This window comes from Leptonotus elevatus, chromosome 16 (assembly GCF_054856555.1).
Source record: "Leptonotus elevatus isolate MCC_2025b chromosome 16, RoL_Lele_1.0, whole genome shotgun sequence".
Classification (NCBI taxonomy): domain Eukaryota; kingdom Metazoa; phylum Chordata; class Actinopteri; order Syngnathiformes; family Syngnathidae; genus Leptonotus; species Leptonotus elevatus.
The window spans coordinates 17622655-17648320 of NC_141254.1; the positions used below are offsets into that span (position 1 = coordinate 17622655).

General features: G+C 40.8%; 2 protein-coding genes and 1 long non-coding RNA gene across 4 annotated transcripts in view; 2 read left to right on the top strand and 1 right to left on the bottom strand.

The window, feature by feature from the left end:
- Window positions 1–1367: 1367 nt before the first annotated feature.
- Window positions 1368–10522, bottom strand: puraa (purine-rich element binding protein Aa). Of its 2 annotated transcripts, none has more exons than XM_086057891.1 (2): window positions 10345–10522; window positions 1368–5890 (listed from the first exon to the last, which is right to left on the bottom strand). In XM_086057891.1, exon 2 carries the CDS (start codon window positions 5798–5800, stop codon window positions 4913–4915), a length of 888 nt encoding a protein of 295 aa, XP_085914017.1. In that variant the 5' UTR covers window positions 5801–5890; window positions 10345–10522; the 3' UTR covers window positions 1368–4912. The 2 variants fall into 2 exon arrangements, with proteins under 2 accessions (XP_085914017.1, XP_085914016.1); XM_086057890.1 differs by lacking the exon at window positions 10345–10522 and adding an exon at window positions 7116–7256.
- Window positions 6260–7529, top strand: LOC147161103 (uncharacterized). The gene is made up of 2 exons (XR_015090406.1): window positions 6260–6697; window positions 7293–7529. It is a non-coding gene; the product is annotated as an uncharacterized LOC147161103 (long non-coding RNA).
- Window positions 10523–12077: 1555 nt separating the features above from the next.
- The window catches only part of nrg2a (neuregulin 2a), a 90248-nt gene continuing 76659 nt past the window's right edge, over window positions 12078–25666 (top strand). The window contains exon 1 of the mRNA XM_086057886.1: window positions 12078–12964. Within this exon, the coding sequence (XP_085914012.1) occupies window positions 12502–12964 (463 nt within the window). The 5' untranslated portion in view covers window positions 12078–12501. The remainder of the gene's footprint in view (window positions 12965–25666) is intronic.

Sequence of the window (25666 nt, forward strand, 5' to 3'; positions counted from 1 at the left end):
CAACCAGTTACTCTCACATTGAACTATCTCACGTGCTCGTCAACGCATCCCTGGCTTCACATAAAAAAGAAAGAAAGACAAGAAAAAAAAATAATAATAAGTCAATACTTTTTGGAAAAAACGCCAAACTTTAATTCAAAGGATAATAGTGTAAAAAACAATGTTTTGCACATAATTATTTAATAGCTTGAAACGACGACTTTCACGTCGTTGCCTTCCTCCTCCCCACGTTTAAACGAGCTGGCGTCATGGCTGCGGTCAGCTCTGCGGTCTGCAAGGTCCGGAAACGGTAAACGTGTTCCCTGCCTGACTGACGTTCATTTTATTATTTATACGCGTGTGTTTTAAAAGTATATACATGCTGCACAACACCGCAAACAAATGCAATGTGAATATATAAATAAACGCCGGTATGGACTTTTTTTTGGATTTACTTCCGCATTGGCGTGCGTGCGAAATGACGGTGGCCCAACAGAGCCAAAAACCGCAGCAAATTTAAACAAATTGGGTTAAGTGCCGAATGTGCATGTGTTTGGATGTGACAGAAAGCCGCAGGACCCGGAGAAAACACAAACAGGCATGTTGAGAATTTGCAATTTGAACAAGGAAGGCCAGAGCCGAGATTTGGAACCACCAAACCTCTAAGCTTTAAGGAAGATGTGCTAACCAGCCTGGCGCTGTGCTGTGCATGCCGTGAATATGCAAATAAAAAAAAGCAGCCGACTGTCGACGTATTTGTGAGTCTTACAAATGTGTAAATAAATAATATACCCAGGATAAGTGAGAATCAAACATTTGCGTGCGACGCAGATTAGTTCTCTTAAGTACTTTCATCATGCTACTTGATTTGGCACTGCTCGCTCAACGCCTTTTGTTGCTCGTCATTTATAAACAAACAGCGCTCTCTAGTGGCTAAGACGACGAAAGCTGATTTGGATTACGTCACCCCAAAAGACAAAGCATGCTGTTAAACATGTTGCAGGAGAAACATATGGGGAAGTGTAGAACGTTAACATTCCAATGTTATTATTAAAAACAGCATTTAGCTTATCAGCCGTGTCACTCTGGGTTGATCGAATTGATCTTCTAGCAGCTAGCTGAAGGGCAACGTTGGTATTAGAAGAACATCATTTACCTTAATTGCACATCTTTATAAGGGTGCACATTTACTCCTTGATGGCAAAAATTAACTCCCCTGTAGGAACACTTGATAATAAGAGAGGGGAGGGGTGTTATACATGTGCAACCGCAATCGAAATCAAAACATGAACTGTCAAATTATTTGAGCAAGATTACAGTTTACAACTCCGCAGGTTCTGTTGGCTCCTCAAATGGTGTTCTGCACAGGAATGAAAGTAGCAACAGCATGAGGATCAGAGATCAATGCTTTATTTTACAGCCTGTTATGACACATACAGTACTAGAATTATCTATAAGACGACGACACAAGTAATTGTCAGGTGTTTTGTTCACCAATTTCGCATTTTTAAGGCTGTAAAATTAAGCTTTAGTCATTAGTATCGATGCAAATGTCAGACAGTGCGGACAAAGACTACATCAAAATCAAACACACATTTTCTCCATCAGTGAATAGTTGACATTTTGGTATTTTTCTTTCAACAAGAAACATGAAAATACATATTTTGAATATAGATTCTCTTTATCGGGCAAAAATTAAACTCAAATTTTGTCAAATATACATACGCTATATTCCATGTATCAAAACAAAGACGAAATGAGATAATGACATTCTCAAGATAAAGTATTGTTCAGGTGTTTTACAACCTGCATGGGAAAGCAAAGTGCTACACACAACAACCACTGAAGACAGTTCACCAAACTGGAAATGAAGACTCAAAGCACCTTTTCATAGCTTAAAGCTAAAACGGAGATTTCAGTTTACAATTTTGTTTTTCATTCAAAAGTATTTTTTAATGCTCCTTAACACGTTTATTTTTTATTTTTTTTTTGCCATTCTGGCAGTGGCGTTGTTTCAAGTTACTATGAACTGCTTTGACCCAGTGGCTGTTATGACCTTCGTTCGACCTCTATTCCTCTCCAGCATGGAGCTTTTTTTTTTCTTCTTTTTTTTTGAGTGCAAATAACAGCTTACAACTCCTTCACTAGAAATAAACATGGAATTCAACCACATCTTTTCAAATAGTAATCATATATTTTAATTGATATACATATATTGCCACAATTGGCACATACGATATTGCACAGTCATGAAATGTTGCACATAAAAAATAGATATATTTTATGTGGGCGAAAACATTCCAAAAGTTACAAATAAAGTGGAATAACGCTGAGAAGGTAAAAACGAAATAAAACAAACAAAAAAAAAGTCATGCGTGCTACTCCCCGTTAATTTGAGCGACTGACAACATACATGACTACCTAAAAGCCAGAGTATATTAAGAGGCGTGTGAAGGGGGGAGGGGCGGCGATGGAGGCTTGTCAACAACTATTTGCAATCATTTCAGCCCACTGCTCTTCCTGCTATATAATGTGCTTGGTGCTAACTCCTCTGCATCATCTTGCATCCAGGTGACCCCCGCCCTTCCATTCCATGTTTACATGTAGGCCGATACCTGGATGGCTGGGGAATGTTAAGTGGCAATGAAGGTGCAAGGAAGGAAGGACGCCTTTTTTTTTTTTTTTTTTATATATATATATATTTTTTTTTAGCACCACGAGTCTGGGCCGAGACACAAAAAAAAAAATGGAAGAAAACGGGTCATCAAAAAGAAGCCAAACTTGCGATCCAAAGCACCAGGCCAGCGTGTAAGCATGCGGAGTGTGTAAGGCACCAGGTTGTTTTATATGCTGAAGAGGATGCTCCCAGTTTAAGCTTTTACCATATGTAGGTGGTTAAGGATAGTCTAGTTTGCTGGTTTCCAGTCAAATCTAAACATCACGGAAGCAAACGCTGAACTTGCTGCTGAGGTAAAATAGATCTGATTGTTGCCAGTTTCTCTTAACGTGACTGGCAAAAAAAGTTTATAAAACTGCTATCACACATCTATGAGATGCGACAGTACTGGACAAGAGCCAGTTGGTTTTCCGTGTGGCAGCTCAAATATATCATCACCCCCCCCCCCCCCCCCCCCCAAGTAAGATGTGGGGCCAACTAAAGTGAAACATGACTTCATTTAAACAACAGAAATCCCGCTAAATAGCCGTAACAGAAGAGCTGACATTTTTCTGCCTTGGTAAATTTTTGTCGTAAATGTGCGTAAAGGGGATCGACTCAACATTTTGCGTTATTAAACCAAAAAGTTGGTTGAAATTAATACAACCCAAAAATTGGGTTTTAAACCAAAATATTGGGTTTTGGGTTATCAATTTGTCCCAACTTTTAAGTTCCAATAAAGAACCCAATATTTTGTGTTGGTCCCTAAGAAATGGGGTGTCGAGTCGTTTATGCATTTGACGACGAAAACAACGAACTCCCGGAGCAGGCGTTTGCGCAAAGCCATGGAAAGTCAAGGGCTTCACTGGAATTTCACGTCAACAGAAGCTCCATTTAGTGGATGCTTCATAGACGCTAACAAAACGGAGAAAAGGAAACATAACATTGGCTTTTAGGGACACCAGCTTCCGTCAACGGCGTCACGGATTTTACACCTTTGATACCACATCTCGACCGTCTTTTCACTTGACTTTGATCCATTCTGTGTCATTTGTACACAACAGAACAAAGGCAGAAAAATGCCAGTTTTTACAGGGAATTGCGTGTCCATATTAGCCCCCCCCCCCGATGTACTTCACAGAACCCGAACTGAAGCCCATCAGGATAGGGCACGTGGTCACAGAACTGGACCCTCGACCAGGACGTGCCCCCTTACTTAAAAGGCTCCCCCCCGGTAGCGTGATGGTGATCATTCGATTTCCACTACAACATCACAAAGCCTTTGGGACATAACTCGGTACTCAAGGAGTTGAGCTTTCGTGCAATGCAGGCAAAATATGTCAAGGGTCTTTGAAACTACATTTTGGGAGACCAACGCAATCGACTTGAAGTGCAAACAAACATGCAGCGGACAGCACACCTTAATTGGCACCATTTAGAATTTTTTATGTTCCGGCCAATTAATCCTTTCTCTGCATTTGCTACATGTTATTCCATTACTATGCATTTTAGTACCTCTGAACCCAACACATCGCATTGACGACGACACACAACGGCAGTCTTAATATATATCCATTTGCATGGCAACAATTTCAACTGGTAAGATTTTACTTGTTTGAATGCTTCGGCCAACAACGTCAAGAACCACTGACCAATATTGATTAGATTTTTATGCAATGCATATTGCACAACAGAGAGAGCACTTGTTCCTTTTGAAAAACTGCATGACAGCTAACCAGTTTCCAAAGCAGGCCGAGCCCTCGTTTGATTTGTGTGTAAACACATTTCTAGTCACAGGTAAATAAGATGGCGAATACATGTAACCTTTTTTTTTTCTTTTCGTTTTACAAACCTTTGAATTTTGGCTTTGAAAAAAAGAAAAGAAAATTTGTGCTGAAGTTATTAGCTTACATGGAAAGGAAATGCGTACTCTCAGATCCCGACATTGCAAACACTTTTGTGTTTTTTTTGCTTAAAGTGGTATAAAAGTTGTTGTTTTTTAATTTGTTAATAAGGGAAATAAAGATTCCATATTGTTTTTTGTCAAGTAGGAAACAATGTTCAAACATGTTATTACTTTGTTTAGCAGCCGGTTACTGTATTAATGGTGGATAAGTGGGCTAACATCCAGCGATGAGTGACAACATGTCAGAACTGTCAGCTTGTGGTGGGTTCTTATATTGTGGGTGATGCTCCCTTGGAGTTAAACCGTTACAGTTAGATTTCTTTCTTTATACAGTAGAGTTTATGGTTAAGATTTCTTGTTATTTTCACGACTCAATCCTCGTCTCCATCGTCCGCCTGGACCTCCTCTTCCTCCTCCTCCTCCTCTTCCTCCTCCTCCTCTTCCTCCAGCTCGCACGCTCGCTTCTCCCGCTGCTTCTCCTGGATCTTCTTCATCTCGTCGGCGTACTTACAGAACGTATTCCCGAACTTGGACCACACTTTGTAGGGCACCGTGATCGAGTTGCGGTACGTCGGTTTCACCTCGCTTACCCGCATGAACACGCCATACTTGTTGGAGCCCACGTCGAAGAAGAAGCGCTTGTTGTCCACAGTCAATGACGAGCCTTCGGGCAGCTCGGCGGGCTCCTCCTCCACGCCGTAATCGTCAATAAGTTTGGCCAGAGCGTCGCGAAACTCGATAAGTCCTTGGGCCGGGAGCGCGATGGTCTGGCCCTGCGTGGACCCCAAGCCGGGCCCCCGGTTGACGGTCTGCCGGACCCTCAGGAACCGTCCCCTCTGGTTCTCCTTTAGATCCATGTAGTACTTCCGATTCTCCCGCACCAAGAACTCGCTCTTGAGCGCTCGCCGCGGCTCATCCTGCACCATGCCCGGGTTGCTGGGACCCAGCTGGGCGTAGTGCTCGATGAAGTCCCCCAAGTAGTCGCGGAACTCGACTGCCACGGACATGGAAAGAGTGAGGCGGCTCTTGTTGCCACCGGCCCCGACTTCGGCGATCTTCAAGAAGCGGCCTTTGGCGTTCTGCTTTACGTCCAAATAGAAGCGTTTGTTTTGGATGTCAACCCGCTTGGACGCCAGCTCCTGAGTCTCGTGCTGGAGGCCGGTAGCCGAGCCCGCCCCTCCCGCCGCCGAGTGCATGGAACCGAAGCCTGGGCCCGTGGCTGCTCCTCCCTGCTCACTTCCACTGTCTCTGTCCGCCATGATGCTGCCTGCCTGCCTGCCTGCCTTCTCCCTCAGTCTAAAGCGCAAAGACTCGACCAGTCACAGTCAGCGACGCAGCTCTCGCGAGATCTGCCGAGAGGTACACAAAAAAAAAAAGGAGAGTGAGAGATTAGCATTCAGAGACGCCAAATGTACTGTACATAGAGAGCGCGTTCAGCTGCTTGGCCCGTTGCTGGGATACGCAAACGCGTCGGCCATATTTAATGTGGCAAATCTCCCAGTAGTAAACCATTAATTCATCTGTTTGCAACACCATCACTTGGGTCACAGGTGAGCTGGATGGAGTATCTCAGATGACTTTGGGCAAGAGGGCCTTCTACACCGGAGAGCATCCAAACTCCATACGATTGAAGTGCACTAGCCGGATTGGGGAATCCAGGTTCAGAAAGTAACTTAAATATGGTATATACGGTATGTAACTTAAATGACAAGAGCAAATAAAAATGTACCTGAATATTTTAAAATAACGTTTTAACATTAATTGCAGCTGAATTGTACTTAATGCAAAACACAACACTAGGCTATTTATTTACTTAAAAGTACTGTACTAGATCAGAAAAAAAAACAGGTCACTACACCACACTTTGAGAATCACTTATTCAACACAATTTACATGAAGAAAATGGTCAACATACAAAAATCTGTTTGTGCGTCTGACCTATATCTACATTTCATTCGCAACAGTGTTATAAGACATTTTAAGTGTTAAAAGCAGCTACAGAATGACACATTCAAAATGGCGGCGCCGTTCGCATACAATTCCGCGCCAAGGCGTGGTCTATTCATACTTGGACCTCTATGTTAGCCACTGAAATGTCACCTGACATACTCCGGAGAGGAATTTGCACTTTAAAATGGCTCCAGCACATATTAACAGTAAGTGTCACCCTGTACTCGCTTTTAATGAACGTTGTCTTTAAGGGTGCTGTCGAATTATAAGGCCACGTCTTCAACGCGGACACGTTAGTAGTAGGCCTTCTGCATCGACGCTTGTCATATGACAGTTCCAAGTGTAGCTAACCAAGAACGAGGTCAACTACGCTAACTACCTTCAAGCCACAAGTGCGACATGCTTAACTGTGATGGCATTAGTCGGTCAAATGCGCAATTTACCACTGACATTAGCTACAAAACGAGCTCAACCGTACTAAACAAATACAATACGACGTAGCTTCTTCTGCTATGTCGCAACAAACACTTGACAGTCCAGTTACCACATGGAGATACTTTTAGTTGAGTCAAACAATGTGAACGCGAAAGGAAAGGCGGGGGAGAAACAATAAAACAAACGTACCTTAATTTGCTACTTTAGCTAGCGGGCATTCACTGACACATCCAGCAAGGCGCATTTAACGTATGTGGCTGCGAGTGACTCCGTGGCAAATGCACGCACCTTTTCATCTTTAGACGATGTGCTCTTGCATAAGTATCTTGTGTATGTGACGTCTGCTCTTCGTGTTTTTCTTTGTAGTGTAAGAGGAGCGCGACGTGGATTCACAGAGGATCTCTTGCACCACTCATTTTAATTCATCCCTCATTTCTGGATGTCAACCCATATTAAGCATGAAGTTGTGTGTGTGTTACGAGAGTCTGTTACTAAATTGCATTGGCTATGATCATAATTGTCATAATCATGATCTAATAAAGAACCTCCATTCAGACTTTGCGGATGACTGAGACAGAATATACGCAATTTTGAGCAAGTCAATTGGTGTTTTATTGATATTTAATGCATATTGTGACAGTCTGGTAAAAAAAAATAATAATGACTTGGGCAATGAGTCGATATTTAATGACGTGTAAATCATACTGACAATGAAACCGACACCATTGTTCACGAAACTCAAATGCGTTAATATATATATATATATATATATATATATATATATATATATATATATTGTGACTGCGCTTTTAAAATCATATTATTAAAAAAATAAGTAGGAAAAAGGAAAATAAATGACAAATAGGCTTTTGTCCTAGCAATTAATGTGATAGTTAATAACATTGACCAGCCGGAAATAGACTGACGCTAGACACAATTGGGACCTTTATTTAAAGTAAATAAAAAATAAAAAAAAAGTTTAAATATAAAGCACCCTCATTGTGTGCTTTATATTAAATTATTAGTTCTACAGCATTTTTCAAATTGACAACTAACTTAATAGCACAATCGCCTGTTTTTTATTTTATTTTTTAATTTTTTAACTTTTTTTTTTAGAAAACATACATAATTGAACAAACATCTTTGTGGACTTTTTCTCGGATGGCTGAGAATCTAAGCAACATTAGCATTTTTTAGTATTGATATTGTGACAGTTGAGTTAAAAAAAAAATGAAAGAGTTATGTTTAATGACGATAAGTATAAAGCGCCATACCCGCAGACGCGGTCCTATTTTACGTATACTCGTGTAGGTGGATTTGAATACTGAAATATAAATTCATTTAGTTCATTAAAGTTAATTCCAAAAATATTTTTCTTTCTTTCTTGAAACACATTCATTTTCGTATATACGAATAGAGGGTCAACGAAGGAAAGCCGCTGATATATTACAGGTTGTACAAAAATAAATAACCAATAATAAGAATAGTAATATAGATCCAGAGCATGAATTTAATATTATGAATAACAAGTGATATTTTGCTTTCTTGGACTTTTGGGAGGTTTAGCAAGTTCTGACTTGGTTACACTATGAGCCACACATTTTCCGTATGCATTTAAAAAATATTGTATATGAATGTTTATGTTTATATTAAATTATTTGATTACCATTAATACTCATTATGTCTACTTTTTCTTAAATTGATATTATGGCTACTCTGAGGCGCTTTTTATGTGAAGTGGTGATCCTAAAAAGGTAACCGTCGAGTCTTTTAAAAGAAAAACGCCTCCTTAAAGTAGACGCTCTTGTAGTCTTTTTTTTTATTTATTTTTTTAGGTGATCATTTGAATGTGATCCGCCATGTGCAGCGTTAATGTAACTGGGAATGTATTTATCCCAATTTAACAGTGGCTGCTCAGCGCATCATTATGGACAAGCCGGAATGCACATTAACCCCGTCATGGAAGTATGCTTCTTTTTTGTTTGTGTGTGTATTCGTATATAAATATATATATATATATATATACTATAAAAAATAATATGAATAATGTAGCGTTAATTGAAGGGAAGCTGTAGTTTTGCAGGCCAAAATCAATCGTTTTGCAAAAATAAAACGTTTGAATTAATACGCCCTGGTTTGTAGCACACGTGAATGCTACTCGGGGAAATGGCAATGACGCGACCCTCTAACCCCCGCAACTTTGAATAGATTGGTTAGAAACGCGATTGTTATTCCCAATTTTGTATATTTTAACGTCGTGTCTGTTATGTGATGGTAGAGAGAGAGAGAGAGAGAGAGAGAGAGAGAGAGAGAGAGAGAGAGAGAGAGAGAGAGAGAGAGAGAGAGAGAGCTATAGGCCTACGCAAATAAAATGGAATGAATTAAAAAAAAGAACCCTCTGAAGCATTCTCAGTGTGTCCCAAAACATGCTGTAATCATTATGCATGCGGCTATAATGCAAAGACAACTTCATTTTAATGCTGTAAAAATTGAAAATGGATTATATTGAGTTGGAATATTTGGCAGGAGTAAAACTTAATAAGATAATATTTTTTTTTAATATGGGCCAACGTGCAACAACAAGTAATTGCTTAACAGATTATTTATTTATACAAATAAAATAGTAATGTTTGCATATACGTTAATCTAAGTCATTAGCAATATAGATTTAGTTTCTATAAATCATATATGATTTCATTAGCTGTGTTTCTTATTGTCCTGTATTTAAATTGCAGCGGATGACGTCTCTGCTTTGTTGCAGGAATTGATCCGCAATGTTACAAAAGCTTTAGAGAAGTTAAAAAAAAAAAAGATTCGGAAAAAAAAACCACACCTAAAATGGATAGGTGACAACTTTGAAGTCGTAACGAACGATGAAAGCAAAACAGACCACAGTTTGACATTTTAAATTAGCAAAAAGTGGCTTTATTTTCTCATTTGTTTTAAGTTACTTATATGTATTGCTTACAGGGCATTTAAGGGAGTTGGTTTGGTTTTAAATATCCACCATAGTGACAAAGCAGAAAGTAACGCTCAAAAATGCCCCCCACGCCCACCTCCACCACCAAAAAAATAATTTGAGTAATTTATAAATATTAGTACTATTTTCACATTTAAAAATTTTTTTGCAGTCGTTTATTACGTTGGCAAGGTCCCGTCACTCGCGTGTCACTTCCATAAATGCACTTTGACGCAACGAGCAGCAAAGTTTTTAATGAATATCACGCGGGAATGCTGCGTGTGCGGCGCCCACACATTTTTACGCGTGACGCTCTTCGTGTATATTAGACTATACGTGGGTGAACTCTGCAAAGCCTCACATGCTAGGGTGCACATTAGGACGCTTTTTTTTTTTTTAAGGCCAAGGCACAGTTAACTGCCACTTGCCTTGTAATAAAAGCGCATTTCCGCTTCTTACCAGTTTGTACCCCCCTTCAAAGCATGGACGACGTGCGGCGGACGAACTGACTGGACAAGCCGCACATGAGGGCCTCTGCTCCGGGATGGCTTCGTCGTACGAGTCGGTCTGTTGGAACACACCTCCCAAGATGGACCAGAAACGGCGAGTCGTGGCACAGAGAGCCACACACGCACCAGGAGGCAGGCGCGGTTACGCCGTTTCCCGTGACGTCACCACGCACTGCCTGCCAACGCCTGAGTTTTTGGCGCCCTCTCGTGGCCATGTCGAGGGATCGCAGCATCGCCGCCTTCATTCACAGGTTTGGACAGATGGCATCGCCAGAAAATCACATTTTCTTGATATTCAAAAACGTATATAATATACAGTGACGTATACAGTCGCCATTTATTTCTTTATTTGGTTTGTTAAAAATATATGCATAAAAAGCTCCTTTCAATTCACCCAAAAACAATATTTACAAATATAAAAAAATGTCATATGTTCAGTTTTGATTGACAATGTTTGGGAAGTATCAGTTTCTATCAGTTTCACTAGATGCTTATTGTTGTGGTCATAGCTTAAAGAAGTGCCCTGTATCATACTTGGCTGTAATAGGCCTATTTTGAGACATAAAAGTTTTGGCAAACGTCTACCGTTTCTTCCTCGCAATATTATACTAACTTCAACATAATTCCAAAGATGGATTAATCGTCTGATTAACTTTTTAAAAAGGAGTGAATCAAATAGCTTTGGCAGATTTTCCTACTGTTTTTTTGGGGACGTTTGAATGTCATTGTCGTCTTATGTTGTAGTGTGTTAATGTGTACATAAATACATAAAATTAACCGGCCATTTTTTAAAATTTATTATAATAATTTTCTTTACTAATTTATTTTATTTCATTTTTTTAAAAACTATTTTAAAAGAGCTTCATGTCGGGCATGAGGCCAGGCCCTAATAATACCATTATTCAAGGTAATTCTAACAGATGTGCTCTCTCAGAAGTGTGTATCAAGCATGTAGCCCTTCGCATTAATCATCTCCTGCATGAAGTGAATCTCAGCTTCACAAAGATTGCTAACAATAAATAACAACAGCGTTTTGTAAGACTCTCAATGCTGCCCACCTGTTAGTGTCCTAATCCAACACCTGCTCTGCATTCACGATGTCATACGCGCTCGGGCCACAAGATGTCACTCTTCCAGGATCTTGACTAATTCTGCACCTGCCGAAACCAAACTATGCCTCTAATTAGCCTAATTAGACTCCAGATATTGAAATAACTGCAGTTATGTATCTGTTTAAAAGCTTTTGCAATACAAATAAATAAATAAAAAAAAGTCACGGCAGAATTGCCTTGTACGAATCTGTGGTTCAGGACTGTGATGTCAAATTACATCATGGAGTGAACACCTTACAGGACCTGAGGAGATGGAACCTGCGTGGTGCTTCGGATGCATGCATGCATGCACACCTCCCATCCTGCATTCTTGTGTGACGCCCCCACCCTCACTTCTCCTCCTTTTGGCAATCTGGTCCATTTTCTGTGGTTCTGTGGAGAGCGGGGGGAGGCGGAGAGAGCCGCGCTGGAAGGCGGCGAGCAGGACCACAATCATGTTTCAATCCTCGGAATCCAACCTGTGCTAACCCCCCCCCCCCCACGCCCCATGCTTCTGAGACTCGAACGAGCAGAACTTGTGGGCCCTATACTGCAGCATTTTTGGCGTCTTTTGTTGCTTCCGAATCCGCGGCTCTACCCCCCCCCCCCCCACTTACTGCAATATTTGGGCAAAGATAAGAGAGTCGAGGCTGCCATGGCAGCATAGGAGGGAGCGTCCTCAGCCAACTCCTCGCTCCTCCCGCCTTTGATGCCTTATTGTTATTATTGTTCATACCAGACTGGATTTTGGAGTCCGCATCCTCGGATGTCGCGCCGCCGCACGCCGACCCGTTGGAATTAAGCGGGGATCAAGCAGCGGATCCCGATGGCATGGACACTTGTGCGAGGTCCGCCTGGAGCCCCCTCGCCGTCTCCTCCTCCTCCTCAGCCAGCCCAGCTCCGTCGCCATCGCCCCGCAGCCCCGAGAGCCCTTCCGCCGCCACCGCCGCCTCCTCCTCCTCCTCCGCCGCCGCCGCCGCACCGCCAGCAGCCACTCACGAGCCACAGCAGGCGGCATGAGGCTTGAGTCGCTCGCACCTCTATCCATGCTGCTCATCGGGGTCTCATTCGCCTGCTACCCCCCGACTTCGGATTCCCTGCAGGACCGGGCGTACAGGTCGGCCGTGGTGATCGAGGGCAAGGTGCAGTCCACGCCGGGGAACGCCTCCTCCTCCTCCTCCTCCTCCTCCGACGCCGCCGCCGCCGCCGCCGAGCCTTCGCCGCAGCCCGGCGTGCACGTGCAGGTGCTGGACGTGTGGCCCCTCCACAGCGGGGGGCTGGAGCCCCAGCAGCTCGTCACCGTGCTCGGGGACTTCGGCTCGGAGGCTCCGTGCGCGGACGTGCAGAAGAACCGCAAGTACATCTTTTTCATGGAGCCCACGGAGGCGCCCCTGGTCTACAAGGCTTCATTCGCACCCCTGGACACGAGCGGGAAGAGTCTCAAGAAGGATGTTGGCAAGATTTTGTGCGAGGACTGCGGTAAGTGGCATCGTGTATTAACCGGCGAACCCGGAAGAAAAAAAGCATACTAGCACAGGTTCGGGGCTGGCGGGCAACAGCTTGTGTGTACTTGAAATGGGGCTCATACGTGCCTTAGGGGCGTCTATGCAGCAATTCTCGACAACTCTTGCAGGCTCCCATAGCCCACATAATCAATCAAACCCGCTTTCTCTCGGCTCAGCTGCATCACACATGCGCCTCGCACTGTTGCTTGTGTGCAATTGCACTTTGTGCGGATCAAACTATCTGCATCCTGCGATACCCCCCCCCCCCCCCAAACCACCCCCCCCCCCCCCTCCACTGTGGAGCATCCACTGCATAGTTTTAATACCCCGAATGTCCTCACGCACGTCGCTGCTCTCTCACCTTGCAGTTCTTATAAGGACATCGCTTTCCCCAATAGCTGTAGGGCTTGGCCCCCGTTTCAGGACCAGGGACAGCGGCAGGTGGCCCGCCATCACGTTGCTCCTCCAAGCAAATTGCTTCATAAGCTATATTTAGGTTCACACCCGCTTTCATGCTGTGTTCACTTTGACACAGCTCAGCTTTTGTCACTGCCTGTTGTTCTATCGCGAACGCAAACAGAAGGTGCATTTGTATATCAAATTTGAACTTCTCCGTTTGGAACAATTTGATCTACTTTCATATTGGTGATAATTACAGTCACTGACGTTGTAGTGGTTCACTTTGTTGCAGGAAAGTGTGGATTCAGTTCCCACTTGACGCATGAATGTGAATCTTAATTGTTCGCACTTTAAAAAAAAAAAAAAGAAACACCAGGTTATATATTTTGAGCAGATTGGGTTGAAGATTGTATTTCAACAGGACGAAGAGCTCAAGTTGGTGGCCATTTTGTTTTGTTGGGCAAAGTCGTTTCTTCTTAGAAAATGTTGGTAGTGAAATTGTTTTAATTTTTAACCACAGCTATTCTGGGAACCTGGAAACTCATTGCTTGGTTGCCTCAAATCATCCTTATGGGTAGTTTCTACCCCATGTTGGATCAAAATCTTGACTCAAATCCTTAACCCAATGTGCTGGGTAAACTCTAAAAACAGTTGGGTCAAAAGTAACCCATTTATGGATCAAAAAATGGACCGATCTACTTTATGGGTCAATTTGACCCAACTTTCTGTGTTTTCCTTTTATACCAAATGACCCTTTTTTAAATCAAAGTCAAGAATCTGACCAATATTTATGAGTTGTTCTACACTAAAAGACCAATTTCTTGACCCAAGTAAAGGATCGGTCCATTTTCGAACCCGTAGTTAGTCCGTTTTTAGACTGTATGAATAACCCAACATTGGCACAGTCGCTTTTGGGCCCAGTGCTGCTTTAGTTATTTCACCAAATTTGTGTTACTTTTACTACAGCCTTAAAACTGTTAGGTCACTAACCAGGGTTCATTTGACTCAACTTTTATTCATTTATTTATTTATAAAAAATAAAAACCTGAAGCAACCCTGAAAGCTGGGTCAAATTGACCCAGGTTAGGAAGATCAGTCCAATTTTTGACCTCAATTGGGTTGATTTTGACCCAGCAGTTTTAAAAGTGTGGGGGACGTTCACAAGCACTTCTTGTTTTTCCCAGACTGATAGCAGTTCGCGTACTTATACACAAGTTTGTGGTTTCAATTCTTCTCCTGGTACTCTGGCTTCCTTCCACATGAAAAAACAAACATGCCCATGTGGTCTCTAAATTGCCCACAGGTGTGGACAAGAGCATGCAAATGATTGTTTATAGTATTTGTTGCCCCTGCGACCGAAAGATAACTGAGCTACGCTTCAGCTCAGCCGCGACCCAACGAGGACAATCGGCGTAGAAAGCGACCGGATGGTCCGTGTGTTTTTTTTCTTCTCGGCCGGTAGTCCGAGCGGATTTGCTCATGTGGCCGCTGATGTCGTTCGAGTACGTATTGTTTCAGTGCTGCTCGGCTTGTCGCGCAAGAGAAAATCAAAGCTGAGTGATTTTGGTGGGTTAAGCGGCCTATTGATTAAACGCAAACACACTGTGCCGTTGATTGCGGGAGGAAGCACATAAATAGATTCATTTGTATGCAAGTGTGCATGTAGCACAGGTGCACATTTTTTGTTTTGTTTTTGTTTACAAGTGTCACAATTCAGAATTCAAGTGTGTGGCGACCTCTCGGCGATCTCTCAAATGATACACGGGGGTGTTCTCTAAAAAATGATAGCGAAAGGTCCCGTAACTGGGTCTCAAACGGCTCCTCGTACTTGTCACAGTGACATCTGCAAAGTCTGGTAGCACTGCTTGAGAACGGCAGAATGGGAAGTCGCTCTTCTTGTATTCTTTCAAGGTACCAGCAATTTAAAAGGCCACATCCTTTAAAAAAAAAAAAAAAAAAAAAAAAGTCATATCCTGACATCATCTTGCATCGTCATTTTCACTTTGTGTTTAAGGACATAATGTGCCCTGTCCCGCTGCCTTCGTAAATTCTTAAATCCTCTTAGCGCGGACCCACGAGACATAAATGCTCCCCTTTTCTTCGTTTTGACACTCTCACTCCATCCATTGCCTTACCTTTTTTAACTCATGGCCCAATTAGAGAGCTAACACTAAATGGACCTTATTATCGTCTAAAAATCTCCCAACAATGAATATTGTCAGTGATGTGTTCAAAAAGTCACCTCATATTGTGTTTCCTCACGTAGTGTTTTTTTATTTTTTGATACCCGACTGCAGAGAGAACCAGGCGATTATTCGGGAAATGAATAGCATCAGTGTCGTTGCGTTATAACCCTTTTTGGGATTTTTGAACGCAAAAAGATTAAAAGTTAAAAAGATTATAGAACATTCCTCACAGGCATATTTTCTTTATCCTCTGCGAAGAACCACGAATATTCCAGTTTATTTGAGGCAATTCCGGCAACTATTTGAGTAAACATAGTATGTGAATCCAGACTGCTGCCATGTCACCCTTACAATAATGCCCTTATGTAATAATTGCCATTCCCAAAAACAGTCTCAATTCCCTCTTCCTCAAAAATTCAGATTCATCATATAGTATACGTGATCATTGCGTCTCTTTTACCATTTTAGTTTTGTTTGGATTATTAGCAAGACATCATTTCTTGGCCTTACCCTTTTACCCAAACGTTGCCATCCAGATTCCACTTCGTGCCCAACCCTAAAGGTTGCGTATTCCCCACTCGTTGCAAAATGCTCCCCAGTGTGTTAATCATGGGACTGCGCACGCTGCATGGTTCTCAATGTGATACCCTTGTTGTTGTTGTTGTATGCCTCCTAAGGGGGCTGTTGAGATAAACATGCTCGACTTGCACCATTTAAAAAAAAACAAAAAAACAAAGTGCATGCAACAAAGTCATTCAAAAATCTATTATTGTGGCCTATACACTTACTTGCTACTTGCACAGTATAATTAAATGTCTTATATGAATATTAGCAAACAGACAACTCTGAATACAGTATGTTTGTTAGTTAAAAGTAGTGTAGAACTGCACTGCATCATTCAGAGAGCTACGGTAGAATTCCAAAGCCTACAGACCCCGATTCAAATATCAGGTTTTTGTGATAATTATTTTAAAATCTTTTCTCAACAAGTATTCTGACCTATAATCTGTGCAACTCAATAAAAAAAAAAAAAAAAGAAGAAATAAAATCAAAACAAACAAGTGACATAACATGGTTGCACAAGTGTGCACACCCTTTTGAACCAATAATATTCAAACACATTTTCTGCATATGTTTGGGAGATTTTGTTTTGGTCCATTGAAGCAAAGTTAGAATTTTTTGGCCATTATTCCAAAAGGTGTGTTTGGCGCAAACACAACATTGTTCATCCGCAAAAGAACATCATACCTACTGTGAAGCTTTTCTTCTTTTCTTTTTCTTTTTTTTTAGTTGCAACTGAGGGTTTAGACAAATCGGAAGGAATTGTGAACAGTTTGAAAAAAAACAGTCATTGTTGGCAGAAAATCTTTTAAATCAGGAAAAGTGATGGCAGATATGTGCGGAGTCCCATTTCACATGAGTTTGAATATGTCACATCCTGGTTATAAGAGGCTGTGAACATCATTTCTGTTGTTTATTTTTTTACATTCCCTCTCGAAAATAATGGACAGATTATATAGGTCACATGATTTTTTTCTTTTCTTTTTACATCACGAAAACATGACATTCACGGGGGGGGGTGTGTAGACTTTTTTTTTTTTTTAGTCACTGCATTTATATATTCCGTGTGTTCTAATGTTCTACTGTCACATTATTAAGCTACATGAAAGAGGTAACGAACAGCTGTGAGACGAACTATAACCACAATAACAAACATGCTGTCGTCATTATTCATCTGACAGTCATCCCAAAAACGAATCTTTGGAAAGGAAAAGTTGGAGAAAGCTCTTTTACTGGATCTCATCAGTTACGTCTGATATAAAACAACACCGCAGTCGCAGACTGTAAGTGATATGTATGACAGCGTAGTCAAAATACTGTAAAATACTATTTAGGCTAGCAATATTCCCTCAAGGTTTGCAAAATTAGAAGTCTGCCTAATGACACACATGTGGTCACCCCCCCCCCCCCTTTTTCTAGACGCTGTGGGGGAGACGTACTGTAGCCTACTTTTTTTTTTTGCACTTTACGCGTGTGATCGCTTGAGAGCGCCGACTCACATTTCTGCACAAAAATAGCACTTAGCATCCACTATACACAAGCACCGTGCTGAAAATTAACTAACGCACAAATCATTCTGATTTATTCCCATGCTCACAAAATGTACTTCTTTATAGGGAGTAGTACATGAGTTTAAAAGTGTTGCCGCACCCTCCGTCATCACAAATCTGTCCGTGGCAGCTGACGAGCAGACGTTGACCCCCCCCCCCCCCCCCGAGGTTACCCGGCACAGCGGTACGAACCGACGCGCGTCTACAGATTGCCCATTATCCTCTAAATATTACACCGAAGGGCAATTTCGCCAACGGCGGTTGATGGTGACAAAGGTGCTCATTTAGTGGATTTCACCTCCAGAGCGTGTGCCCCAAGCGCAGGATGTTTGCGGAGATAAGAATGATTGAAATGTTTACGAGTGCCGGTGCTGCAGTGCCTCTTGTCCAGGCCCAGAGATTGAGGCTAATGGGGAGTGACCAGCTGCGAGCGCAGATCTCGCTCTCCGTTGATGTCGGTTGATGCTATAGCTTTTGTGCCGGTTGTTTATGTTCATTCATGTAGAATCTCGGTGCTCGTAATCTTTGCGTCCCTGCTGTTGCAAGATAACTTGATGAATGGGGGGGGGGGGGGGGGGGGAGAACGGGGCCATTCCGAATAACTGCCCACTCATTTTCCTGTCCTGTTCACTTTAGCGCCCAATATAAGCTACTATTTGTGAGCATCGCTAACTTTTTTTTTTTTTTTTTTTTTTTAAAAAAGGTAAGCTTACCGACGATAGCTGTCGAAAAGGAAATATGTGCTGACAGTACAAGCTTTAAGAACTAACAATAATAATAATAATACTTTTTGTATTACAGTGATTAAAATCCATACAATAAGGTTTTAAACGACGTATATGAATAAACAATAGCATTAGCGTTGTTTTAGCAGGTCAGCGCATAATGAGTGACAAAATAATGTTGGCTGCTCAATGGAATACAGTCAACACTAAAAAATACATGAGTCATATTTTTTCCATATACAATAGAAATACATAAAATGATGATGCTGGAGTCACCTCGCATTAACGTTTGGCCACATTTTGTGATTATTTTCGTTTGAAATATTTCACCAAAAATGTGTTTGTATAAAAATACAACTCAGAACATTTGGAAATACATTTAATTGAATAATGACAATAAGTGTATTTTATACACATGGTCACATAGTAATTCAATAGGAAAACCGACTACGATGTAAACATTATGTATCAAGTTCTAATCTATCAGTCCAGAACCGCTTAGATCAATGTCATTTCCAATTTGTAATTTTCATTGTGTTTTCAATTAAGTCAATCCATTAAAAATCAGTAATGCAGTATTCCCTCGCTATAACGCGGTTCACTTTTCGCGGCCTCACTGTTTCGCAGATTTTTTTTAAAGTGCAATTTTACATGCATTTTTTTTGGTACAGTAATGGATCTATTTTATAACATTTATGAAGGTTTGAACATTGAGAATCTTTGAACAAGAGAGAAATGTGAGCACATGCAAAAGCCTCAATGAGAAAACTGTATAAACTGTGTGGTGAGGGATTTTAGAGCCTTATAACATTTATAATAAATGCAAAACATAAAGCTAACTACTTCATTTATTGCGGGTATTTTTTTGGAACCTAACCCCAGCGGAAAACGAGGGAACACTGTATTCATAATGTCAAAGTATGCGGCTTTAGATAGCATCTTGCTTTTAATACCCCTGTGAATGTGTCAGTCAAAGTTACTTTAAATTGGGCAAGTAATGTAAATATGTAAAAAAAAAAAAAATAAATACTGAATATGTGTTAAGAATTGTATTTATTTTGCCGCATGTCACTGCATGTTATTTTTCATGGTTTACATAGGAACTGCTATTTGTGAAAGGATTAGTGCAGGGCCTGTCCTCAGCCACTCCTGCGGAGTTGCCCCCACGTCAAAACAACAGTCATAAGGCGACCGCATTTTAAGGAGTGAGTCAGGTTCACTTGACGTCTTCTTTGTCCGCCGAGTCCAATTGTCAATTCGTCTTCGTTTCTCTTTGTCAGGCTGAGGACATCTAATCCAAGATGTTTGGACTGGCTGAGGTTAAAGGTCACGTGGCTCCCTACTTGTTGCAGTTTTTGAATAACATGCTGGTCACACTTAAGTCATTTGTGATTGTTTTTATACTTATGAACTTTTATTTTATAGAGTAACTTAATGAGTTTCACTCAAATTTCCGTTCGAGTTAAATCAATTTTTTTTCCCGGCGGTTCACTTGCAGCCATCCCGACTGTTTTACTGGATTTTAACTGATTTTTCAAGCCTCACAGAATATTGTGTTCTATTGCTATAAAAACATGGAACCTACCAAAAGAAAGATTAGACTCTCATCTTTTATCAGTAAAAAAAGTATATTTCTATCTGATTCCGTTTTGCAGCAATTAGAATTAGAATATATAGAATACGTTTCATCATTATTCACAAATCTATTTAGAATTGTGAGTAAATGAGCTTTTTTTTTCAAAATGGCCCGGGTTGATCTCTTTTGCTTTGCTGCCACCTGCTGGCCGTTTGTGCAATAACTACAGTTTCTTCAACCGTTCTTTGCAGTTGAGAGGCTGCATCAAAGCCTTCTGTATGCTCTAGCATAAAAAAAAACAAAAATACGTCTATAGGACGTATTTATACGTTTTTGGGAGCAAATGAGTTAATTTGCCGGACTTCTGTGCTAGTGGTGTCGGTTTGGTTCTGTTGTGGGGAAAAAAATGACTTGTTGGGATAGGGATGACCAGAAATACATTTGCTTGCACAGTTTATTTATCTTGGCAAATATTTTCCGGCAACACGACATATCGACATGCGGCATTTGCAAAACAGAAGCCTAATGCAAGAAGACTCTTTAGCTTTGATGTATCAGGTGGCAATTAGGCACGTAATAAAAGCGCCGGACGTCACACAAAAGTGACGTTATCACGCCCTAAAATGGATCTTAGTCACCGCGCCATGCGGGGACCCTAAAGTACTTGCACTTTAGTTCTACATGGCTGATTTAATAAGTCTTCTGTGGATATATTTCCGCCGGCTTGAATGTCTGTTAACATGCCCTTTTGATTTCACACACGGCAAAGCTATGCTTTGGCTGATTATACATTTCCACGCTATAATACAGACATAATGTCTGGGCTTGTGGGAAATAATGGGCTTACTCGAGGTTCAGACGGATAAGAACTATGAGAACACGTTTGAAATGCCAAGCGCTTTAAGAGCGGCAATTTAATATTGAATTAATCGTAAGGGAGTGTGACGCATAAACTGTAAAACACTTCAGTGAGGTTTTCTATAGAAGTGAACACGTCTGGTCTGGATGACCATTTTTTTTTCAATTTCAATTTGAATTCATTTAAACCTCAAGGCGTTTTCCCATTTGTGATCGCAATAGCTACAATCAAACTACTATTTGCAATCGAGCTACCATTACTGTGAATGTGTTTAGAAAGCAACATTTATTCCTCCTAAAATCCAAGCAACACATCACTTGGTAAACAGATGGTGGAATCCTCCATTGGACAGGCAAGAAAGGCAGATTAGCGTTAGAATTAGCGCTTGATGCCCTGATTTATAATCTCATCCTAATCTCATCTATTTCATGGAAGAAATTTAGGCAACATTTTATATATTTTTTAAATATCAGTATTTCTTCACAACTACAAATTACCACCAAAAAAATAAATAAATAATTAAATTAGGGATGTTCAATATCTTTTTTTTTCAGACTGATACCACTACAAGTGCTCAACTCTTGAGTTACCGGTACTGATACTAAGTACCGATACCACACGTACTTTTGATACATAAGGTTTCCTCAAACAAACAATGACAGATAATGTTAAGGAAAGACTTGTATATCTCAATAAAGCATTTTTTTTTTTTAAATTGCATGAGCATATGGCTAATTTCTACACAAATGGATGGATGGATAGCTCCTGATCCTACAATGGCCACAAGAGGGCGGACGATACTATTGTTGTTATTGTTGCTTGTGTGCAAGCAAACTCAACTGAACATGCCTTTCTGGAGCTTAGAACAGGAATATAACTGGATTATTTTGTCTATATTGTGTACATGGTCACTTCCTAGCCAGTAAATCAACAGTCTGTTTATCAGCAATATGTCCAAATTTCAAGTAGAAAAAACCCCAACTTGTAGTATTCACAATCAAGATCATTTTTATGCGAAAACGGCAATATTTAGGTCTCTGCCAATATAGGTTACAACCTCTTTTCTGCTTGGGGTGGATTCTTGAACCCGCTGAAGAATGTTGCCTTCGCCACCATGAGGCAGTATATGATCAGGATCAGGACGCACTCAAAAAGTTGCAAAGGATGGGCCGGTTGGGAAACGCCAGCAGTTGTTTGAGTCGCTGAGCCGCGCTGAGGAGGCGGCAGTCGTTGCACAGTCCGGGCAGATGTGCGGCAGGGATAGCAACCGTGAAATTCACTGCCATTTTGGACGCTTCATTGTTCATCAAAGAAAGCCTTATTTCCATTTTTTTGGGGGGCTCTCGCAGGGCGGCTATAAACAGATATGCTCCTATGACTCAAGTAACGGTAATGGTGTCCCTCAGGGACGAGCAGCCCCCCGGACACTTTTGGGCCGTCGCCAAAAAAGGATCCAAGTCGTTAAGTTTGAGAGTTGGAGATAAAATGTCAACGGCTCGCCTCGCCTCACGTCTGCATTTCACCAGAATACAAAAAAGTGCTGTAACTTTTTAAATACAGCGCGATTAATTGGATCGCTGTAAAAAAAAAGAAAAAAAAGCAGCTACCTTCTTACAAACTTCAGCATTTCTTATGCCTGAGGGTGAAAAGATGTTTTACTGTTCTGTATGGTGTCATTTTGAGCAACTTCAATTTTCATCATATTTGATTAAAAATTGAAGCAGATGCCAGCTTGAGCTCGTGTTCGGGTCTCCGGGCAGAATGCAAATATGTTTCCTAATCGAACTGTGATCTGTGTTTTCTGCACAGCAAATGAAATAAATGTATGCGATGTGAACAAAAGGCCGTATTGCGCCTAATGGCCTTCTCCTCTGCTCCCACTTCTGCGTGTGTTTTTGCATTTATACAAATTGTGTCCTCCTCTTTTGTGAAGGCAATTATTGTTGACCTCCGCCTTTTGAATCATTCAGTAATTTGCAGCTATCTTGGGCTGCAAAACTCTTCCTTCACAGACTGCAGCTAGTGCATGTAATTAAATATTGAAAACATTTTTTTTTCCTTCTCTGTGCACAGCTCAAGGCGGGGGTGGTTTGATCAAATTAACCTTTAAAATTCAACCATGAAGAATAGTAGAACACAAAGAATGGTTTCGGAGAAAAGATGGCCGGTGATGGAAAAGATTACATTTAGTTGAAAACATAGGAATCTTTACAGCCAATGAAAACAAGATCGGAGCTTCTCATTTTATGATTGAAACTTGTCTTAAGACCTCTTTCCTGAGTTTGGCCATGTGGCATTCACAAGCTGAGCTGTGATTGGTCGTTTTCTGAGCCCTAAGCAACTGTGGCCACACCCTGAAAGGGTTAAAAAAAAAAAAAAAGGTGGATTTTGCTGCTTAATTCATATTCTACAAACATAATATTAAGCAGAATGTCACAAAAAAAAGGTTGATTTCCTCTTTAAATAATGGACATTTGAACACAAATGGTGCAGTAACTCAAGTACACAGACAATACAACAATACTCAGGCACGTGTTCTCCACCCTCCGCAAAAAAACAACAACGAAAACTACGGCAGAATATTGAGTCACTTACAGCGGCTGATGTGAAACTCATCTTCGTTGGTCTGCTTAACTGTTTTCTACATTTCCAGAAAGAGCCACAATGAATTAATCATAACTCACAAATTATTTATTTTGTATTTTATTTTTACACGTACTTAATTATGTTATGATTGTATGTTTTTCTATAGTACAATGTTCTTTTTGTATTTATTTTACAAATTTATGGGTTTTTTTTTTTTAGGGGGAGGTTGGAATGGATTAATGGCATTTCCATTCATTTTAAAGGGCAAAATTGATTTGAGATATGTATTTACCGGCAAGGACAGGAAGCATCTCAAGACTGTACAGTATATTAAAAGTAGATATAAGTAGAATCCGTTTATTTTTATTTGATGTATGTTACTAAAACTGCATAACTCTTTGCATACTGCTTATTGGAAATATTTAGCCTAAAACAACCGTTCAGTCAATACAGTCAGCACATACAGTATTTTCATATAAGACAATGATTAAGGAATGTTGTTTTCTGATTTGCTTTTTATGATTGTTTCTGAAAATATATATAAAAAAAAAGTAAATATATTATAAAAAAATGTTTCCCACTAAATATTTTTGGGTTCAATATGTGCACTGCCAAGGAGAATGCTGTCAAAAACTTGACACAAAGTCTGCCAATAATTTATTCGCCATTGTTCTTGATGTATTTGGAATTATTATTATTATTATTATTATTTTTTTACATCTATCGACAGCTCCATTATGAACCCTCGACACTGTCTTTTGGCAATCTATCTATGGATCGACGCATGGCATCACCCCCCCCCCACAAAAAAAAAAGAAGAAAAAAAAGCAGTAATCCCAATTTTTACATGATCAAAAAATCTTATTAAGATGCTGTGTTATTGGATTTGACTTGACTTGAGTGTCCATAGCGCCAATGTTGTTGTCAGGTGTGTCTGGCAACATTGTTTTGGCATGTTGCAAAATTTGGCTTCCATTGCTCAGTCCCAAGAGGGGGCGGGGCTACGACGCCGAACAAACATTTGATGCTCATCATTACGTCAATCCGAGGGTGTCTGAGCAACACGGCAAAAAATAGATTCCTTTTATAGACAACGGCAACAACAACAAGTCTCTTCGACTTCAGTGTCAAGTGTACGTTGAAATATCTTGTTGCTAATATTTGACAATGACTCAGTTGCTTATGTGAAACCTGTGGGTGAAGTCGGTAAAAAAAATAAAAAAAAATTCCCCCGGAGCGCTCTCACTCACCAACGCTGCGCAACTGCACAAAGCTCGTGTGGCGAATAGCAGAAAGGCAGCGATGCGTGCGACTTGCATCAACTGTTTTTAAATTTATGTCTCAAATCCTCCTTTTTGCCAGAAGTCATGAATCCGTTTCAACCTGATCGCTGCCAACATTTCTGTAACAAATAGTCAATAAACGGGCCAGATGTTGTATACGCTTTTGAGTTGTTGTTGTTGTTGTTATCGCGTTCGAGAGCGTGATTTACAAATGTTTTTGCTTTGTACGATGATTCTCCTTTTTGCATGGCGTCATGGTCCGATAGCAGGAAGTGTCGTGCGAGTGCGAAGGACCCCCTCGGGAGATAACCTTTCACTGCACGCTACCTACCGCACTGGCATTAATTCACCACAGAAGCCATTGAGACTGTCCTCCAAACGGAAACGGGTGCCTAAAAATAAATGTATCTGCAGGTAAGCGATACGGTCTGGGATGATGAAAGCAAAAACAGTTTTCTCCTTTTCTCGGTCTCTCCTTCGGTCTCTTGCGGCCTCCCTGATTTTATGTTTTTTGGATTTGTCGGGGTCTGGATGTTTCTTGGGCTGGGGAGGATGTTCTGGTGGGGGGTGTCTGGTCGGTGCTGGATTTCACCTTCCTTGGTTTTCTTTGGTCCCCTCGGGTCTCCTGACGGCGGTGTTCGGTTTAGGTGAACGGTATGAGATTTTTTCTAATAGGTTTTTTGGTGAGCTAACAAATACACGCACGCACGCACACACACATACTCACCCACACACACACAAAAAAAAAATAAAAAATAAAATAATATATATATATATATATATATAAAAAAATATATATATAAAAAATAATAATAATAAATAAAGAGCAATGATGATGACATTTCCGAATGAACAATACTGAGCTCTTTAAAAAACAAACAAAAAAAACAAACAGATGCTCAAGATTCGCAGGCATCGCCAACCTGCGCATGAGTTTTCTATTTTGTTTAA

Excerpts from the sequence above, each read along its gene's own strand:
- puraa (XM_086057891.1), bottom strand. The coding sequence starts at position 5,800 with ATGGCGGACAGAGACAGTGGAAGTGAGCAGGGAGGAGCAGCCACGGGC.